Below are 13454 nucleotides of genomic sequence, written 5' to 3'. Positions count from 1 at the left end.
ACGGACATATTCAAATAGGAAGTTCGGGCGAGCACTTCCATGATTTCCACCTCTTTTTATTTGATTGCATATAGTAGGCGGAATTCGGGTCACAGGCTCTTTCTAATTTTGCATTTTGGTTGTTTATGAATCATGAGGATACGAAGGCACGATAGGGACACGAAGTATGGAGGCATGGAGCATGGCGTTTGGTGGTAAAAGTCGGGCGTACTTATATACGCATTTTCCTTCTAGCTTTGCATAACAATTAGAGTCCCCTTCTTGAGTTTGATCATGTCTTGGATACCGTTTCTCGGCAAACGGAAAGATATGAAGAGCTCGTGAGAGGCGAGAAGGGTTGACAGATGGATAGATCACGTGTATTGAGCAGCCAAGTCCCGTGACTTGGAACGTCACGCGCATATATGATTCTGTACAGGAGCTGAACAAAATATAGTATGCTATAATAGCGTCTACTGCTCCGGTGATCCCAATCAATATATCTGTTTGAAGTGTCTACTATCTTGTTATTCTTGACATTTTAGTGTGATTGCTGAACCCTTTTACCCCGCGAAAACGGCCCCCAACCAAGGGTGCCTGGGGCGCCTCTCGAAGCTGCTGAGGAGTGATTGAGAGACTTTCCGGCGATTCGGAGCTCGTACCAATGCATATAGCTAGCTTAGGGTCACATTATATTGCAATTAATATTGTGCAAATTATAATCCAAGTCACCCTCGGCTCAGCCAGCTCAACTGACCTGCCCAAGCCACCTGAGCAGTCCCTCAGCAGTCCTTGAGCAGTCCTCGAGAGCCAACCTCAGCAGTACCCAATTAGCTAGTAAGGCGCAGTATGCTAAACATTGGCTTATCGTTTATTATAGCATGCTTGTAAAGTTTTGACGATTATCCTCAGAGGCCCCTTTACGCTCCTAACGATCTTAAACTAGGCACTTATAAAAATAGATTTGTATTATCTTATAATTATTACTTATAATAATAAGGCATAACGAACATGCAACTACCCGAAAATTCCCACTTAGGATGGATTAATCGTGTCCGTTTCGTCAAAAAGACAAGGGTACTGTTCCCAATGACAGTAGACACAACTTTAATCAAAAGAACCTCGAGGTGACATATCAAGATCCAGCGGCCAAGCGTGGCCTTCTCAACCTCTTTACGTTCCTCAGACCGGGGCTCGTCTACTGAGGCCCACAGCTAGCTAGCGGACAAATCCGAGAAGCGAAAAGTGATTTTCTGATTTTCTGATTTTCGCACTGGCGCCCCGCACACCCCCCCTCCTCCCCAAGGCAGAATTCCTAATTAGGGGTATAGCACCCACACGTGACTTTCGGCTTGGATAACGCAATAATAGTAAGGCTACTTGCTTATCTAATTAATGAAGTGAGAGCCCATACTACCGCGTATGAAATCGTACCAAAATTAGGCCGGATAGTATAATATAAAATTAAGTATTTATTATAAATTACTATAGTCAGGTAACTATAGGCTATAAGCCCTTCTAGGATAATGCTATTAATAGGGTCTAATAACTTCCTTAATATTCCCGAGATTAGAAATAAGAAAATTAAACTATTAAAATAACTAAGAAGCCGGCTAATTACTTTTTTTAGTAATTAATTAACAAAATTATATAGGAGTAATATTACTTGAGTTTTTTAGTACTTATATTACTAGAAAATATATTATAATAGTAAAGCATAAAATAACTTAGTGGATTTTATTAAAATAATACTATAACTTTTAATAAATCTATTACTATATTACAAAGCTATTACTAAATAGGCTTATATAAATATTAATTAAGAAGAAATTACAAATAGATTAAAAGATTTATATGGAATCTTAGTTAATCTATATATGGTCTAATAGTAACTATAAGAATAAAATATCTAAATATATACTTAAATAGTAAATATGCCTTTCCTTTATATATAGATTATAATCCTATATTATCTAGGAGATATAGATAAGGAAATACTTAAGGATCTTGAGAATTATGGTTATATAGCTTTAATTACTAGAGTTATCCGTATATATAAGAAGCTTAGTCTTATTTACTATATAACTATAATAGACAGGCAAGCGGCAAATAAGTAACTATTTATAATACTATAGAGTAAGCTAAATAATAGGCGGGTTATAGGTTATAAACGGCGGTATTTATATATATACTTCTATTAATAAGGTTTACTAGTAACCCGGTTAGTCTTTCTATACTTTACTATTTTGCCCTAGCTTAAAAGGTTAGGGCCTTATTTACTAATATATTTTATTATTTATAGGGAGAGCTTATATATAATATTATAACTCCTGGATCCCGAGGTAATTATACTATAAATATAATAGATATAGTTCAAGAAGAGAGAATATATTATACCTGGGCCGGACTGGATTTAATTAATTAATAGATATAATAAGCTATTACTATTTAAAATCGAGATATATACTTATATTAATACTTATTTACGTAATATTATCTGGGTATATATCGGAATCTCTAATTAGACTACTCATTTAGTTATATAGTAATATCTTTAGATTTGTACTCAAATAGGCTACTACCCTTACTTTTTTAGGGCTAATTAAGGCTCTAAACTCCCCCTTATTACCGAAATATACTTTATATTCTCGTAAATAGCCGATTCATTAGTTATATATATAGAAGACTACTTTATTTCTGGGAAAAGCACCGAGAATTAGCGAGTTAAATCCTAGTAATAGGAGCTTTAGAAGAGCTAGCTATACCAGTAATACGTAAGTAATTCCGTTTCCCTATATCTACCTCTTATTTTTTCTATTATTAGGAGAAAGTATTAGATACTAATAATTATACTACTTTTTATTAAGGCTATTAGGTCTAGTATTATAGTACCGGATTATATAACTAATTCTAATTAGTATATATAGAACTACTTTTAGGAACTGGCCTATACCAGGGATTATAATTACTAATACCTATAGGACCGGATTACTTTACTAGTACTTTATATATAGCGGATTCAAAACAAGATATATAGGTTTATAGACTTATAAAATATCTATAGGATTAGAAAAAACAGATCTAGGCCTAATATAGTAGCCGGCAAGCCATTTAGACTATATATGAGGCCCCTAGACGGGATATAGTACTAGGGTCACCCTATAGATATAGAGCTTTATAATATAATCCTTAATAATTACTTAGTTTGGGATAAGTAATATAACCTCACATAGCTTTATATAAATAGTTTACTTATATACTAATATAGATATTAATGAGTTTCTGCCAAGAGAAATACTAGAGTAGTACTATTAGAAGCTTATATCTTATAGTATAAATATAGCTAATATTTATATAGGAGATACTAATAGAAACGGCAACCGACTATATATTTAAGCTTATTACTAGCTCCGATATATAGTCCGGACACATATAGCCTTAGGGCAGTTACTAATATTAGGAGAGTCCGAGAAGCTAACTAGTAAATATAATACTACTATTATATGAAATAGAATCCTTAAATAAGTTATCCTAATAAATATAGAATATATAAATAATATATAGGCCGGAAAAATACCCGTATAGTTTCTAATAATCCAGAACTTTACCCAGAAATAGCCCTTTATTAGTAATACTTCTAATAATATAAGGTAATTAAATAAGCTAATTATAAAATAACTAGGTATATTAAGATAAATATTATTTATTATTAAATATATTATTTTCGAAACCCCCTTCTTATTTTTAAGAATAATACTAATAGAATTATTAAGTTTATCTACTATATAAATATTCTATACCCTTAAATTCTTACCTTTTAAAATAGTACTACTATTTCTCAAAACCTGCCCTAATATTATATACCCTATAGCCAAATACTAGTATAATAATATCTAATATTACAAGTTCTATTAATCTACTAATAATAAATATAATATAGAGGCCGCCGCTTTACTTACCTAGAGTAATAATACTAGTAGACTTAAATCTTATAGCTCTGGAATTCCGTCCGTATCTGCCCCCCTCTTTATATCTGGGATACTTTAGATTCCTAGCTCTTTTTAATATCCTTATCCCGTATCTTTTCTTCTAGAAATATTTACTATACTTATTCCTCTAGTTACTATTACTATATAGCCGCCAGGTACTAGTTCTACTCTACCCCAGGCTTCTCTTACTCTAATAGCCCTATAACTACTTCCTTTTATATTTCCTTTTACTATAAGCCATATTACTTGACCTAACTACTTTTCTAGTAGTACTTATATTACTATATAAGCTTAATAGGCTATAAATACGAGAGTTACTCAGGCTATTACCTAGGCTATAGCTCCTTATACCGGTAATAGGCTATCTAGAGCCCTTTAAAATCTTATGAATTAAAATATAGCCGGATCTAGTCTTATAAAATTACAGACTATAGTTTTATAGCTAGTTTTCCACAAGTAGGCATTTAATAATATAAAGAATTAGAGAGCTAAGTAAAGAACTATCTAACTTTCTAAAGAAGTTAGTAGTAAGTTTTCTCCTATTTCTTTTACTAGATTCTCTATATAAATTCTAATAAATATTTTTTAATAGGTAGCTTTCGATTTAAAATAAATAATTAAGTCTTTTTTATTCTTTCCAATATAGTTTCTTAGTAGCTACTTCCTTATTTCTCTCTTTATATTAGCAGACCTACCCGCTATTATTAATTTATTAATAATATAAATAAACTAGTATTCTATACTAGTTCTAATAGTAAAAGAGCCCAGGAACTTACGGTTTTACCAGGTTCTATTTAAACTATCTTTAACCTTTTCCGCTATAGTATATATCTGGGCCCTAAGAATATCTGAATAATTTTCCTTATTTTATACTAGAATAAGACTCTATATAAAAATATCTGTCTTAAAATTACTTATAAAGAGCTAGAAAATACTTAAAAGGAAACTTTATATAAAGATCTTTATTTTAAAGTTACTTATAAAGAGCTAGAAAATGCTCAGAAGATATAGTAACTTAAAAAGATTAAATAATAGACTAAGAAGGCCCAGAGAGCCCAGGAAAGTATTACCCGCTAATATAGGTATAAGACTTTAAAAGCAAGGAGAGATCTAATAAACTAGTAGGTAAATAAAGGCATATATATAATTCTCTCCTTTAATTCTGGCTCCTACTCTTTATTTCTTTTATAGATCCTTTTTTGTTTTTAGGTTTAATTAACTTATATATACTAGGATTCTTCTCTACTTACTAATCTCTAGAAGCCATAAGATAATACGGAAAGTATTACTAAAAGTACTACCAAAGCTAATCCTAATAGTAATAATAATAATAATAGTAATAGGCTATTAGATCTTCCTTTAATTTTACTATTCTTTCCTCTAGTAAAGGAAACTATAGTTAATCTCATAGATTATATAAGTATTACTTCGTAGTAATAGGTATATTAGAGGTATAAATATACTATTTCTCTTTCTTATTAGATATAGAGAATTAATGGATATAATATCTTTAGCTTTACGAATAAAACCCAAGATACCCGGGCTATTACTAGTACTTTGCCTATTACCCCGGACAGAAGTCTAACTATTATTATTAAACTCTCTAGGCTAATTAATCTTACTTCTCCTGAGCAAACCCATTATATAAGGTCTAATAAATTATATATAAATATTTGCCGAGATTAAGGTAATTAAGAAAAAATAGACCTAATATCTAATATACTTTTTCCTATATCTTATAATTAGCTTAGTACTATTTTAGGTCTTATTTCCTTATAGATATATATATACTTGGAATTTATAATTAATACTTTAAAGTAATACTCTTTAATTAGTTCTTATATAATTTAAAAGTCAGGCTACTAAATTTAATACTTTTATAATACTTAAATCTACCCAAGTTTATAAAATCTTGTAATTATTAGGGCCTTTATAATCCTTTACCTTTTAAGTTTAATACCCAAATAGTATTATATACTCTGCCTTTAGTATAGAGGAGGCTCCTAAAAGTCTAGGATTATAAAGGGATTTTTATATTAAGGATATATTAAGAATATATTATATTATAATAATAAAATTACAGGCATTTATATATGAATATATAATATATTAGACTAGCTATACTAAAAACCATACTATATCTATATATAAAGTTACTAATTACTTTATATTAATACCGGACTCGTATAGTTATATAATTTCATATAATTAGCTAGCTATAGAAAAGCCCCAAAGCCCGAAACTTATAAAGAGTCTCAAAGGCTTTAGGGCTTCCGGACTATTACTAGTACCTGGTACTCTTTAGGAAAAAAGTATAATATATTCTATAACAAGCAACCTATTATGGATTACTTAATCTTTAAGTTAAGCGGGAAATCTAAAAGCCGGGCTCGCAATTCAAGTCTCATTAAAGTTATTAAAGTCTTTACTAGCTAGTACTATAAATTTAATAAAAATATTACAGAAATCCTATAGGTTCTATTCTAATCTATCTAGAAAGTATATATAATATATCTCCTTATTTATTCTAATATTTGCATATAATTCCTAAGAGCCAAACTATTACTTAAGGAAGAAATAAGAAGGCTAGACTAATATCTTTAAAAACCAAGGCCTTAATAAGTCTATTTAGAAAAGCTTACTAATTCTTCTAAAAATAATCCAAGAAAAGTTTGAGTTTATTATATATTACGACTTATATAACTAGGGATAGAGACTACTTTAATAGGCCAGAAAGAGTTTCTTATATAGCTTACTTATATAACCAAGAATAGGGACTTGAGTTTATTATATGAAATTACCTATATATAGAGACTCCTATTATAAACTCCTTATTTGGATTAATTAGTTAAACCTATTTTTAATACTAAGTCTTTATTAAGGTAACTTCCCGCTTCTAGAGGCTTTAAATAAAGTAGCTAATAAGTTTCTTAGCTATTAGCTAAGACTTATTAGCTAGAAAATCTATAAGTAGTAGATAAGATTATAAAGCAGAACTTTTCTAATTATAATACTAAGATATTTTACTATAGTATAAAGTAATTAGATATAAAAGCCCTATTAAATATAATATATTTTAAACTATAAGTTTATAAGATAGGTATAAGAAGTCTTAGTACTTAACTAGTACTATAGTCTAGCCTAAAGGCACCTACTATTCTTTATACCTAATTTAATAGAAATAAGAAATACTTATACTTTAACTCGAGGAATAATTAGGACTTTTATATAAACTTAGGGCAGCGGTTTGCTTTATAGAGAGAGAATAGACCAGAAATACCCATATTATATTAATTTTTAGGAAGGGTTATAGTAAATACTATAATTCCTGGAATACTCTTAAGGAAGCTCTCCCGAACCAAAATAGGCTAGTTTATAATCCCGAAAGATCTATAAGAGTCTTATATACCCGAGAATATAAGTACTTAAGGTAAATACTATTTGAGTCCTAATCTATAATAAAAGAAAAGTAAAGTATATAAAACAAAATATATAAAGTAAAAGTAAAATAAAATATCCGGGTATTTAATAAATAGAAAGCCTAACTATAGGTTATAAGAACTAGTACTAACTAGGCATATATATAGTAATATTAAAAAAAAGGTAAAGCGAGAGAAACTAAAAAGTAAGTTAGTATATATTCCGTAAAAACAAACGGGAAAACATCTAAATAGCCTAAAGGCAAAAAATATATATTAAAGAAATCAAGATTAGAGAGAGAAAGGCTATTTCCTATAAGAATAAATTAGTATATATTCCAAAATAAAGAATAGGAGTACTTAGTAATAGCCTAAAGGCTTTTATAAGTATTAAAGGAGAAGAGGAGATATTAAAGTTCAGAGAGATCTAAATAGGAGTTAGTCTCTTTTTTAGAAGTTCGAGAAAAAATACTCCCAAAGGGCCCAAAGGCATAAGAGATATCAGAAAAAGGGAAAAAGAAATATTAGAGAAGGAAAAAAGGGATCTAAAATTTAGCTTTCTAAGAAGCAAGTAGGTTAAAGACTTATGATATGAAAGTTCTAGATAAAAGTAACCCGGAAGTAGTAATTAGGTATTAGCTTTTAGTATTATTAGTAAAAGTATTAAAGGAAGAGGGATTCGGAGAAGGGATTTAGAGGGGTTTAGAGAAGGAGAGGAAGATTATAAGGTAATTAGATACTAGTTCTTAGTATTAATAGAAGAAGTATTAAAAGAAGAGAAGTTCGGAAAAGGAATTTGGAAGAGGAGTTTAAAAGAGGAATAAGAAGGAATAAGAAGAAGGAAAGAAAAGTTATAAGGTAGTTAGATACTAGCTCTTGGTATTAATAGAGGTATTAATAAAGGTATTAATAAAGGTATTAATAGAGAAGGTATTAGTAAAGGGCAGAAGCTCTTGGTATTAATAGCAAAATCGAAAAAATATAGAAAAAGAATAGAGATTTTAGAATAAAAATAAAATAGAGTTATAGTTTTATAGAAAATAAAATTACTAGTATAAAGTAATTATATTATTATATAATTTCATATTTACTTTTGCTATTTATTAAGAATATATATCTCTTAGGAAAAAGTATTACTTAGAATTCTTAAGCCTCTCTAATTTAATAATTATATATTCGAAAAATAAGAAATAAATATAATTATATATATTAGAATAAGGGAATTCTTCTTATCCAAAAATTATAATTATAGTATTACTAAATATAGAAATATAGAAGTTTATATAATAAGCTATATATAGAGATTTAAGGAAATTTAAATTACCTTGAATTATTTATAATTAGTAAAGTAAATTAGCTAACTATACGGGTCAAGTATAGTTTAATTATTATTAGTATATCTTAGCTTTTATAAGTTAGTAAAAAAAAGAATATTTATATCTTTATTTTTATAACTATAATACCTAAAATTATAATTTTTTTAATATTTAAATATACTTAACCTAGGGCTATTAAGTACTAATATTTCTATTTTTAGGTATTATTTATTATAAATTTATTCGGATTTAAATAATTATATTAAATATATATCTTTATATCCTAAAGATAAATAATAAAGATATAGCTATACTAGCTTTAACCTTAGCCTTAACCTTAACCTTAATCTTCTTCCGAAAATAACTTTAATTCCGATATATAATACTATTATTAAAGCTCTTCTTTATTAAAGATATATTAAATATGGCTTTAGGTAATAGCTCTAGTAAAAGCAAAAGTAGTAGAAAAGATAATAAAGCTATAAATAAGTAAAAAGATAATATTTATAATATATTCTCTAATAATTTAGACTTAGTCTATAATATTCTCTCTCATTAATATATTTAACTAATAAATCCCTCTGCTCCTTAACCTCCTTCTTATATATGACCTCCTTTTCTTCCTCCGTAATAATACTTTAATCTCCTTATATTACCTAATAATACTACTAAAGTAATAAAGCGAATTAATAATAAGGCTAAAGTTAGAGAGATAGAGCTATATTAGGGCAGGAAGCTAAAGGAATTAGAGAAAGGCAAGGCAAATCTGGAAGCAAGCTTAGTATATACTTGCGGAACCGAATCCTCTCAAGCTTATATTACTTATAGTAATAAGAAAAGACCGAGAGGCCCTTTTAAATACTATATAGTTATAGAAGGCAAATTCAATAGTACTTATACAAATTATAGATATAATAATAATAGTAAAGTCTATACTTTCTATTAACTTAATACTAATCCTACCAAGTCTGGAAAGCCTCGCTCTATATCTATAAAACCCTTTATACTAAAGCCTCGACCGCCTATAAGATATAGAAAGCGAGTATAAAGATAAATATAAGGTCAGAAGGCAATAGGGAAGGAGGTTATAGCAGAGGAGGGTAAGGATACTAGAGGAAAAGGGGACAAAGGAGATATAGATAATTCAAGTAATATAGGCAGTACGGAGGATACAGAGAGTAAGAGAGATAGAGATATACCTTATAATCCATGGGATTTGCCTTACGGACCACGCAAGCTAAGGGGGGGTTAGGAGTAGTCGAGAATAAGGCGTGTATGCTGTACTTTTTTTTTTTTAGTGAGATGTGGGGGGTGGGCGCGAAAATCAGAAAATCAGAAAATCAGAAAATCACTTTTCGCTTCTCGGATTTGTCCGCTAGCCCGCTAATGGCCTCAGTATCGTCTCGAAAGCGGTTAGCGAGTTTGGCCCTGAAATGCCGCCAGAACCTGGTTGGCTCTAGAACATGGGTCGGTCACGATCCTACAGTAAGACGGAAATAAAGCTGTCGCCGACACAGAGAATAGGCTAAAATCGCAGCCAAAACCGGAGTTCGGATGGTGTATCAAAGACCCTTCCTAAGGGTTGCGTCATGGTTCCGAGACACATTATTATACAACTCTTATTTTGTAGTAGCATTAATATATCCAAATCAACATCTACGAAGATAAGTTTGATTTTTTTTTATATAGTTTCTGCATATCTTAAGGACTACTATACACTGATGTTTCTCGATATAGCCGGATGTACATTACTTGCTTGGTGGTTGTTCGCTCTAGATTTCTTCGTTACCTAGTGTAAGCTATTTTAATTCAAATCTTCGAAAAGTACACCAGCCATAATATTCAGGCTCAGTTCAAGTTTAAAGTGGTCACCAGCTGACAGGATCTGTACCTGAAGTCGCGAAGGCGATATTGAATGACGCTTCAGCATAGGAAACAATCGACCTCCACGTCTTTGATCTACGCAACGTATAACTCTCGAATATAAATCTCTTCTCGACACCGTTTAGAGTGCAATCTCGAAGGAAGGAGCAGCGGAAACTGGAGTTGATGCTTCCTCCCTTAATGATTTTACAGGGGGTACGAAAAATACACGAAAGACGGGGCTAAAAAAGAACCGCACAGGAGAAAGAAAAGGCTGCTCGAGAGAATATATACAGTGGCGATAATGGGTATATTAATGATTGCATTGTCTTGAGGGAATTCCTCCCTTGTATCAGTGGGTGCTACGAGGACCCGGATTACGAGGACCAGGATTACCAGCACGAACACCCACAACCCTCCTTCCCCTCGAGCTGTCACAGACAGTATATAGCCCAGCATCCTCAGTTTGTCGCCGCGGCGACGGTGGTACAGGCGGTTGGCGTCTGAGGAGGAGGAACGGTAATACCAACAGCCAAGGCAGCTGCTGCCTGAACAGCACCTTCTTGGGAAATGGCGTCCTTGCCTTGAGGGGGAGGACATCTGGAGGTAAAACAGTTAGCATGAATAAATTTTCGATACACAGCCGGATGAGATAGCTATACCTCGCACCGTTGATCGCGTCGAGGTTCTTCTGGACGTTACCCGGGTTGAAGATAGTATCGTTGATGGCTGGGCCGATTATGTTGAATTGTCCTATTAGCGCCTGAGCTGCGGCCAGGCCAGACGCATCGAGCGTAACATCTTGCTGTAGAACTGTATTTGAGACGCCCTCATTCTGGGCAGCTACGAAGGCCGTGGCAGCCATAGAGCTGATTACTGCCGGATCAGTGACGCTGCCAACGGCGTCTACGAAGGTGTTGACACTTTTAATGTCGCCCAACCATTTGTCGATTTGGGCAGAGACGTTGGCCTTCACCTGCGCGGACACGACTCCAGTTGCTGCTCCGGGTCCAGCTCCAGCTCCATCCCCGCAGTGGTTTTTTTTGGGCAACGCCATAGGGTTGGCCAAAGTGGAGGCCGCCAGACAGAAAACAATAGGGAGAATCGTAGAGAACTGCATAATTGTCGTAGGTAGAAGAAGTGCTATATCGGTTTGGTATGGAAAATGATTGCGGCTAGTAGTATTCCGAGTAGAATGGCCTTAGAATGGCTTTGTCTTGAAATCTAACAAATACGAGAAAGAATGCGAGGTGATATAGCTGCTGAAGTGAATTGCGTAAATGTGAGAACCTGCTGATGAATGATAAATAGCGAAGAATGCGCACTCTATATGCTTACGATCTCTGGCCTGCGGCATGCACTGTAGCCCAAGCTGTCAAACGCGACAGTGCCTTTAACCCTCAGATGAAACTAGTTCACCATGCTTGTGCAAACCTTAATTCGATCTCAACCCCAGTGTACGTTGGTTTAGCTACCCTGCGAACCTTAATTCCGTCTCAACTCCTTTCTTTGTTTTAGCTACCCTGCAAACATTAATTCCGTCTCAACCCCTTTGTTTTAGCTACCCTGCAAACCTTAATCCTTCAGCGGTTCTCACCTAATATTCTCGCCAAAGAGCCTATTAACCGAGGGATAGCAATACACAAATCTGTATATTTAGTATACCCTATTAAAAGTAAACCTCAATTTAAATATAAATATAAAGGAAATATAATTATAATCTAACTATAGCTAAGCCCGCAATTACTTTGACCTATTATATTACCTTTAGCTTAGTAATTAGATGTTTTATAAGAAAATATTTATATAACTCATTTATAAAAGTTCGGAATTAAAGTATAAGAATAATTCAAGATATATTATTAATAATAAGCTCCTTTATTTTTAGTATTAAAATAATTACTTTTACTAAATATTATAAAACTAATTATTAAAATAAGGTTTAAAGAATATAAGAAACTTAATATAATTAAGGCAAGAAATATTTTAAAGAATTGTATTTTTATATTTATAATATAAGTATTAAGTAAATATTTTAGAATAAAATATATAATAAACTTGCATATTACAAGTTGCTTAGACTAATAAACGCACATATAGGGAAATAGCTTTACTAAGTGAGTAAACGGGCCAAAAAGGCATAATAATAAGGTTAAAAGCCTTATTAACTATTCTAGTATATATAAGAATACAGTGTGTATCATGTAACTAGCAGCGCACGTGACACCTGTAACATTGCGAGCTATTTAAAATTATATAAACTATATTAAACTCATAAATTCCATTTAATTAAATAATTAAATATAAAGAAAATATAATTAAAGGAAGTAAAAAGAAGAAGTTTATATAAGTATAATTAAAAAGTTAGTAATTTGAAATATTAATATATATTAAGCTTATTTAAATTAAAGATTATTATAGCTTTCCAAATTACAAATATTAGATAAAATTTGTTTAAAAAGAACTTTCTAATTAGATAAAATATATAGATCACTAACGGGTCGTGCCTAAATAAGAGGTAATTGCAGTTAGGATCTCTTTATAAGGCATAGCGCGATCTTTTCATTTAGTCACACTTTGTATATATATATATCCCAGAGCTTTTATACCTTGAGCTTTCTTCGAATGAACTTTAGTGATCTCTTTTACCCTCAATGCAGCTCCCTACTCCGCTCGATTTATGTGCATTAATTAATGTGTTGCGTTGTAGTGAGTGAGTTTTAACTGATCATTGTTGAGGTGCTGTATCTGTTAGAAGGATGTGTAATGCGAACGTGGCGATGGAAGGAGGGCATACCAAAGGCGCAGCAAATATCAATGCTTGGAACTCAAGCAGGCTGACACTTTGTATGAATGAAAGGTCATCGCCGCCGAGATTGTATTTAGTG

The 13454-nt window shown here is 31.8% G+C and overlaps 1 protein-coding gene across 1 annotated transcript; it reads right to left on the bottom strand.

Annotated features, from left to right (window-relative positions):
* Positions 1-10803: 10803 nt before the first annotated feature.
* Positions 10804-11834, bottom strand: K444DRAFT_576456 (uncharacterized protein). Its single transcript, XM_024877531.1, has 2 exons — positions 11229-11834; positions 10804-11166 (listed from the first exon to the last, which is right to left on the bottom strand). The coding sequence occupies exons 1-2, from the start codon at positions 11684-11686 to the stop codon at positions 11028-11030; spliced, it is 597 nt and encodes a 198-aa protein (XP_024727658.1). The 5' UTR covers positions 11687-11834; the 3' UTR covers positions 10804-11027.
* Between the last annotated feature and the right edge of the window lie 1620 nt (positions 11835-13454).

Source organism: Hyaloscypha bicolor (genome assembly GCF_002865645.1).
Source record: "Hyaloscypha bicolor E unplaced genomic scaffold K444scaffold_183, whole genome shotgun sequence".
In the NCBI taxonomy this organism is placed as follows: domain Eukaryota; kingdom Fungi; phylum Ascomycota; class Leotiomycetes; order Helotiales; family Hyaloscyphaceae; genus Hyaloscypha; species Hyaloscypha bicolor.
Note: the sequence above shows the minus strand (reverse complement) of the source record. Positions and strands in the feature narration are given on the sequence as shown.